Below are 8840 nucleotides of genomic sequence, written 5' to 3'. Positions count from 1 at the left end.
AACATTTGAAACTGTTTTATTATTAAAGTAGTATAACTGGATATGACATATATATATACTTGAAATGTACATATTTAAAACAGATTGAATTACACGTGTTATATTCTGTCAATCACTGGGCCCACCGACCTAATGATATCAAGTCCAGCTCAAATTATAATTGCGATACTGAATAGATTTGTTATACTGAATTATATAATAATTATATTAATATTCTGGTGATCTCCAATATTAGTCACGACTTGAAAAGGAAGATTATAGGTGTTGGTCTAAGATGTCTCCCTCTTAACTTAAGCCCCTTCTCCTGTGGGGACTACCAGTATAGCTGTGGGGACTACCAGTGTAGCTGTGGGGACTACAGTGTAGCTGTGTGGACTACAGTGTAGCTGTGTGGACTACCAGTATAGCTGTGGGGACTACCAGTGTAGCTGTGGGGACTACCAGTGTAGCTGTGGGGACTACAGTGTAGCTGTGTGGACTACCAGTATAGCTGTGGGGACTACCAGTGTAGCTGTGTGGACAACCAGTATAGCTGTGTGGACTACCAGTGTAGCTGTGTGAACTACCAGTGTAGCTGTGTGGACTACCAGTATAGCTGTGTGAACTACCAGTATAGCTGTGGGGACTACCAGTATAGCTGTGGGGACTACCAGTATAGCTGTGTGGACTACCAGTATAGCTGTGTGGACTACCAGTATAGCTGTGTGAACTACCAGTGTAGCTGTGTGGACTACCAGTGTAGCTGTATGGACTACCAGTGTAGCTGTGTGGACTACCAGTATAGCTGTGTGAACTACCAGTGTAGCTGTGTGGACTATCAGTGTAGCTGTATGGACTACCAGTATAGCTGTGTGGACTACCAGTGTAGCTGTGTGGACTACCAGTATAGCTGTGTGAACTACCAGTGTAGCTGTGTGGACTACCAGTGTAGCTGTATGGACTACCAGTATAGCTGTGGGGACTACCAGTATAGCTGTGGGGACTACCAGTATAGCTGTGTGGACTACCAGTATAGCTGTGTGGACTACCAGTATAGCTGTGTGGACTACCAGTATAGCTGTGTGGACTACCAGTATAGCTGTGTGGACTACCAGTGTAGCTGTGTGGACTACCAGTATAGCTGTGTGAACTACCAGTGTAGCTGTGTGGACTACCAGTGTAGCTGTATGGACTACCAGTATAGCTGTGTGGACTACCAGTGTAGCTGTGTGGACTACCAGTATAGCTGTGTGAACTACCAGTGTAGCTGTGTGGACTACCAGTGTAGCTGTATGGACTACCAGTATAGCTGTGGGGACTACCAGTATAGCTGTGTGGACTACCAGTATAGCTGTGTGAACTACCAGTGTAGCTGTGTGGACTACCAGTGTAGCTGTATGGACTACCAGTATAGCTGTGTGGACTACCAGTGTAGCTGTGTGGACTACCAGTATAGCTGTGTGAACTACCAGTGTAGCTGTGTGGACTACCAGTGTAGCTGTATGGACTACCAGTATAGCTGTGGGGACTACCAGTATAGCTGTGTGGACTACCAGTATAGCTGTGTGGACTACCAGTATAGCTGTGTGGACTACCAGTATAGCTGTGTGGACTACCAGTGTAGCTGTGTGGACTACCAGTATAGCTGTGTGGACTACCAGTGTAGCTGTGTGGACTACCAGTATAGCTGTGTGGACTACCAGTATAGCTGTGTGGACTACCAGTGTAGCTGTGTGGACTACCAGTATAGCTGTGTGGACTACCAGTGTAGCTGTGTGGACTACCAGTATAGCTGTGTGGACTACCAGTATAGCTGTGTGGACTACCAGTATAGCTGTGGGGACTACCAGTGTAGCTGTGTGGACTACCAGTATAGCTGTGTGGACTACCAGTGTAAGTGTATTTATATATATGATTTTGTTAGCGTATGTGTGTGTAATTCTGTGTTTGTGAGTGAATAAGAATGTATATGTGTGATTATGTGAATAAATATTAGCGGGGGTCTGTTAGCTAGAGCCGAGCCCTAGAACCGAACCCGACCACAGGCTCCTGTACCTCATCCTCTATTATTTTTTGTTAGATATCTTACTGGAGAAGATAGCAGTGACAGGTGTGTGTCAGGTGTGGAGAACAGGCGAAGGGAAGTTATGATGGAGATAGATGGCGGTGTTGACGGGAGGGTGATGGATAGATCTACATATCCCTGGATAGAGGATAGGGGTTGGTGTTGATAGTAGCTTCGCTCCTCCAGCTGAGAGGGATAGGTGCAAGTCGGGAATTAATGTGTTGGATAGGTCTGGAATTAATGTGTTGGATAGGTCGGGAATTAATGTGTTGGATAGGTCGGGAATTAATGTGTTGAATAGGTCGGGAATTAATGTGTGGGATAGGTCGGGAATTAATGTGTTGGATAGGTCGGGAATTAATGTGTTGGATAGTTCGGGAATTAATGTGTTGGATAGGTCGGTAATTAATGTGTTGAATAAGTCGGGAATTAATGTGTTGGATAGGTCGGGAATTAATGTGTTGAATAGGTCGGGAATTAATGTGTGGGATAGGTCGGGAATTAATGTGTTGGATAGGTCGGGAATTAATGTGTGGGATAGGTCGGGAATTAATGTGTGGGATAGGTCGGGAATTATAAGTGTTGGATAGGTCGGGAATTAATGTGTTGAATAGGTCGGGAATTAATGTGTGGGATAGGTCGGGAATTAATGTGTGGGATAGGTCGGGAATTAATGTGTGGGATAGGTCGGGAATTAATGTGTTGGATAGGTCGGGAATTAATGTGTTGGATAGTTCGGTAATTAATGTGTTGGATAAGTCGGGAATTAAATGATGGACACGGAGCCTAGGGATAGTAACCACCCAGCCCGTTGTCGTGAGATTTTCCCAACGTCAGTAAACCATTGTAGTAACGTTCCTTATCCTAACCATGCAGAGGCCTCACAAATAGAAAACGGGATATTATGTTCTTTCCCCGAGCCGCTTCCCATTTTCAAGCACGACAGTTTTTGGTCTTAGGTGAAGTTATACGTCAAAATGTGTCGTTTCGCTTAAGATTCGCTAACTGGAACAAAGTTCCAAGTAGCACGGGCTATGGTGAGCCCGCAGTTGTTACCCAAGGTATTTGGAGGACGGGTTGGTCAACGAGGGTCGGTAAACCAAGTGAGATTACATCTGTTTTCACTAAATCCACTATTGAGAGAGAGAGAGAGAGAGAGAGAGAGAGAGAGAGAGAGAGAGAGAGAGAGAGAGAGAGAGAGAGAGAGAGAGAGAGAGAATCACGCTCTGTCTATAAATCACTTTATCATTCTCTCACCTTTTAATGTGGTTACTTGTGGCACATATTTATATATACAACAACGAACATAAAAACACCGATCAAAGTTTGCGGAAAAACCATAATGAAAAATAAAAGTTTGCGAAAAGGCGTTTTCGAGCGTTGAGCCTTTATGAGTAGCTGGAGTGGAGTGGAGTAGCGAGGAAGGAATGGTTGTGAGGTCACTTGACCTCCTGGTAACAAGATCTCAAGGGGAAGATCTTGATCTCAAAGCTCACCAGACCACCCACTGTAATCCTGACACAAATATGTACTCTATAAGTCAAGAAGAGATAGTTTAAATATTACAAGACGTGTGAACTATTAATTTATTTAACCTTTAATTCTTTCTTCCGTTTTTGTCTTAATGAAATCGTGGATAAAATATTAAGCATATCAACAGGAGAGATTAACATTTTATCTCAAGGTTCCCGATGATTAGGCTGGTTCCACAGTAAATAGGCTAATTGGACCAATGATATACAAGGGAACATAGAGAAAGAATGATTGTTATTAATACCCTGTCAACACGAGCCATCATGGCTGCGGAACTGAATAAAGCAATTAAGCGTCAATCTACTATGAAGTAGTAATGGCATTTCTAAATTCACGGAAATTCGTGAAACAAAGTTAATTTTATATCACCCAGATAGAAATCTGAATTATCTCAACATATTACCTAATTGACCAAAACTACATTATTCAGGGCTGTGAAAATTGACATGAACTAATTAACCAAAAAGACTCAAGATGGGAAATTATCCCAACACTCCTTACTGGGCTGCTTCACGAGGTTCAACTCTTATATTCAAGTGAACTGAATGGCAACATGGGAGCTTAAATGTGGAACTAATTTGTAAATGCCAGAGTTAACATTGGGACTACTGGGACACTGGTTAATCAGGGCTGATTCAGTCATATTCTGCTCACCAACACTCCTTGCAGTGAACAGTGCATTTTGCTCCTCTCACAGTGTAGCTGTGAGAGGAATGGTCAGATAAGGAATGAATGTCAGATAAACTAGAATTGAAATACAATGCACTAGATTCCCGGGCCATTGATATTGAGTAAGAATGTTGAAATAAATGTGAGTTTAAAGATTTACCTGTTTGGCCAATGTGCACGAATGTACACTCCTTGCAAGCGACCAGGGAGCCGGTCGGCCGATCGGACAGCACGCTGGACTTGTGATCCTGTGGTCCTGGGTTCGATCCCAGGCGCCGGTGAGAAACATTGGGCAGAGTTTCTTTCACCCTATGCCCCTTTTACCTAGCAGTAAAATAGGTACCTGGGTGTTAGTCAGCTGTCACGGGCTGCTTCTTGGGGGTGGAGGCCTGGTCGAGGACCGGGCCGCGGGGACACTAAAGCTCCGAAATCATCTCAAGATAATCAAGATAGACCAAATACATACAACTTGCTGCAGACAGGGACAAGTTCTTAATTAAAATGGTCTTAATCATATTATTTTTGAGCAACGGATTAATATTGAAGTTCTTCAGAGCTGGAGAAAGTTTTGTTAGTCCTTCAGAATACTGCAAAACAAGCGAGTTATTAAGTTCTGGTTTAGTCTTGAGAGTATGTTTGTAGAACATACATTTAGCTCGCCCAAACGAGACGTCCAAGAAAGTTTTGGATATTGCAACTTCTTCCCAATTTCATATATTTTATTATTTAGCTATTTCTTCATCAAAATAATTCCGGGCAGCAAACCCTCAAGGCTCTGAGAAACAGGCCACAAAATCCTGCCCACTCAACTCTATTATGATTAGAGCAAAAGTGAACATAGGAGCACACATTGGTATGTTTCCTATACACATTGAGTTTGGAACTCCTGTTGACCAGACCACACACTAGAAATTGAAGGGACGACGACGTTTCGGTCCGTCCTGGACCATTCTCAAGTGAGAATGGTCCAAGACGGACCGAAACGTCGTCGTCCCTTCAATTTCTAGTGTGTGGTCTGGTCAACATACTTCAGCCACGTTATTGTGACTCATCGCCTGCATTTGGAACTCCTATTGATTCCATAAATCCTGGTGTAAAAATAGGGCAGGAACACCATTCTCTTCATTCTCATTCATGAATTTAATTGAAGGAACCAGCGAATTAAGTTGATTGATGATATTTGTTGCAATGGTTAACTGGCCAAAGACAAAATATCGTCGACGTACCTATACCACATAACATTACAGTTGAATACTGGGTAAAATCTTTGTTTCAAGGAACTCCATGTACAAATTGTTCAACACCAGGGGAAAGGGGATGATTACCTATCATTATGCCAAATGTCTATTTAAAAAAAAATCATTAAAACTTTAAAAAGTTATCTCCTATGAAAAATTTAATTAGTTCAAGAATGATATTAGTAGGTATAGTTAAATCATATTTGGGTAGTTCATCTTGCCAGAAAGCCAGTAAGTCCATCAACCGGAACTGTAGTGAAAAAGGCCGTCACGTCGAAACTCACACGTCTAAAATCATAATTTGATATCAACGCGTATAACTTGTTAACTAACCTAACTATTTAAACTATCTCTACAACAAACGATGCAACCCTGCCCCAATAAAACTCTACTCTCAATCACCAGATGCAACCAATATCCCAAGAGTCAACAACACCACAGTACTTGGACTCACATTAGACTCTAACCTTCGTTTTCACACACATATAACACCTAAGAAAGCTATAGCCTCAAAAGCTCTATCAAAACTCTTCCCCCCTCAGACATGCCTCCCAAGCCACCAAGCTCTATCTATACAAAACACTTATTCTCCCACTGCTAACATATGCACCGATCCCACTCTCACTTGTAGCACCAACAAATAGGAAAAAAAACTCCAGCGTACCCAGAACAGGGCTCTGAGATGGGTGTTCGATACCCACTGGCAGGACTTCACCACCAGTGAAGTCCTGTATGAGAGGGCCAACATCCCAGCTCTGAACATAACCTGGGATACTATGGGGAAGAAACAGATCACAAGAATTCTCACTTATCATGACAACTACGACGCATTCCTCAGAAACGTCCTAAGTAGACCCAGACATACGCACAACCTCTTTAACCTGATCGACGACCCACCTCCTGCTCTGTCCTTTACATGATACATGACCCCTCTCCTCTACTATACCACTACTCAAATCACCTAGCTCCAAACTACATAGCCTCCTTAATTCTTCTCCCCCCTCTTTAGGGGGGGGGGTGCCTGTTAGCTCCCGTTTTCTGGTGCCTTGGGTGGGGCACGATGCTGATTAGCAAATCCAAGACCCCATCTGGTGTGAGCCTCCATGGCATACCCAGCTGAGGGCTGCTATCTCCATGGGCGCGCCGAAAGACAAGACGAAATGTTGTCACAAAGATCCGATTCCTTGCCTCCATTGCTTAGTCTAGTCATAACGATTCAATGCCGTGCAGCTGGGTCTAGCCCTGGCACCTTACCTCATACTGAAAACCCTTCCTCTCACCCCCACTAATTCTTCCCCCTATCCCCACTTCCACGCTCACCCACTAGGGTATCTTGACCTATATTTAATTCATTCATTCCCTTCCTTCCTTATAACATATTTGTGTCAGTATCATCCTCACCATCAGGGCAATCTGGTGACCTGTTCCCTTGGGGCTTGGGTGACCTCGTCACCATTCTTTCCCCTCTCTACTCCAGTTAAAACTGCAGTCTGGATATTGATGAAGGCCTGATGGTCCATTCACCTGGGTACTATGGGTCTCGAACCCTGGATCCCATGCGGGTGAGGCTGACGCTCTATCGATTTGGCTTTGAGCAGTATTGAAAAGGAAAGTTTCCTCTGTTTTATTTATTTATAAGGCCTGTTGGTCAAAAACGCGATATAGCATTCTTTTATTTTTCAGTGTGGTGCTTCGGCATATACAGTCACTGGAACACTCTCAGGACGAAGCAGTTGTGGATACATACTTAGACCTCCAGGACATAGCAGTTGTGGATACATACTTAGACCTCCAGGTCGTAGCAGTTGTGGATACATACTTAGACCTCCAGGTCGTAGCAGTTGTGGATACATACTTAGACCTCCAGGACATAGCAGTTGTGGATACATACTTAGACCTCCAGGTCGTAGCAGTTGTGGATACATACTTAGACCTCCAGGACATAGCAGTTGTGGATACATACTTAGACCTCCAGGACATAGCAGTTGTGGACACATGCTAAGACACTCACGGGAGCCGCTGTGTCCGGTGCGGGTGAGGCGGGGCAGGATGCAGGAACAACAGCCGCCTCCAGCGCTACCCCGCCGCCGCTCCTGGCTGTGGCTGCGGCGGTTGTGGTGGCTGCGGTAAGGTGCGGCCATGTCCTGCGGCCGGAGGTCCGAGCACTCGTCACACTGGCTCTCCGAGGAGGTCTTGATGTCCTCCAGGAAGAACCTGGGAGCACAGCTGCACGGGACGGTCACGTGACTGGCGTCCCCCGCCCCACACTCCTCCTCCCCGCCCCCCCGCCTGCCCGGGTCACCATTCTGCTCACACCTGAAGCTCGAGTCGTGTTCCTTCACGGGCCCTCCCGAGGGGCCTCCTGAGGGGCCTCCTGTGGCCATCTGGGTGGCGTGGGAGCCCTCGGCGTCATGCTGGGGGCGGTGCATGGGGGACGTGGTGGTGGAGGACGGGGCTGAGCGAGGGCCTGACGCCAGCACACTCAGCTCAAACCCTGCGCTGGCGGCCAGGTGCGGGAACATGCGGTCGTCGTCAGCCATAACACTACCGTCCGTCTTCAGCTCCCTGCTGGAGTAGCCGCGGGCGCCGCAGCTGCCGCCGCGCACTAGAGCTGCGCGGTAGTGATGCGCAGTGTAGCGGACCAGCGGCGGCCGGCGCAGAGGACTGCTGCCAAACCTGCGCAGTTTGCCCTCTTCGCAACGAACGCGCATCTTGCCCTGCTCGGCGCAGGTCTGGAGCTTGCCCTCCTCCGAGTGGGCCTCGAGCCTGCCCTCCAGCTCCCCGTCCGTGAGGGACACCGCCGTGCTGGTGCTCAAGTTCGAGGTCGTCTTACAGAGCAGCTTCTTCCAGCGGACAGATCTGGGCGAGGGCGAGGCGGACGAGGTCTCCAGCACGGTGGCCTGGAGCTCCATCTGTTTCTTAGACAGAAGCCGCGCGGTGAGCGTGTACGTCACCAGCATGATGGTGAGCGGGATGTAGAAACAGATGACGGAGCCGATGATCTGGAAGAGCGAGACGGGGATCTGACAGACGCCGTCCACGATGGTGGAGTGCGGGTCGGTGGCGTACATGAGTGACAGCGGCAGCGACGCCGCCAGCGACAGACACCACACCAGCACGATCTTCAGCACGACGCGACGACGGGTCTTGTGTCGTCCGAACTTCATCGGGTACCTGCGGAGACGACCAGAGTGTGAGGAGAGGCAGAGGGGCGAGTGTGCAAAGAAAAATTCAAATACTTTATTCATAAATGTCTGTTTAGAGGGAGAAGCAAGTGTGGAAAGAGAGAGAGACAAGGAACAAGTGTGAAGGGCACGCTGCTGATGACTGACAGTAACAAAACAAGGGTACCCACT

The 8840-nt window shown here is 46.7% G+C and overlaps 1 protein-coding gene across 1 annotated transcript in view; it reads right to left on the bottom strand.

Annotated features, from left to right (window-relative positions):
- Nucleotides 1–8840, bottom strand: part of 5-HT2B (5-hydroxytryptamine receptor 2B) — a 434870-nt gene that overhangs the window by 14228 nt on the left and 411802 nt on the right. Inside the window, exon 4 of the mRNA XM_069325468.1 lies at nucleotides 7496–8658. Within this exon, the coding sequence (XP_069181569.1) occupies nucleotides 7496–8658 (1163 nt within the window). The remainder of the gene's footprint in view (nucleotides 1–7495; nucleotides 8659–8840) is intronic.

This window comes from Procambarus clarkii, chromosome 16, assembly GCF_040958095.1.
Source record: "Procambarus clarkii isolate CNS0578487 chromosome 16, FALCON_Pclarkii_2.0, whole genome shotgun sequence".
NCBI classification, from domain to species: Eukaryota; Metazoa; Arthropoda; class Malacostraca; order Decapoda; family Cambaridae; genus Procambarus; species Procambarus clarkii.
This window is presented reverse-complemented; position numbering and strand designations above follow the sequence as displayed.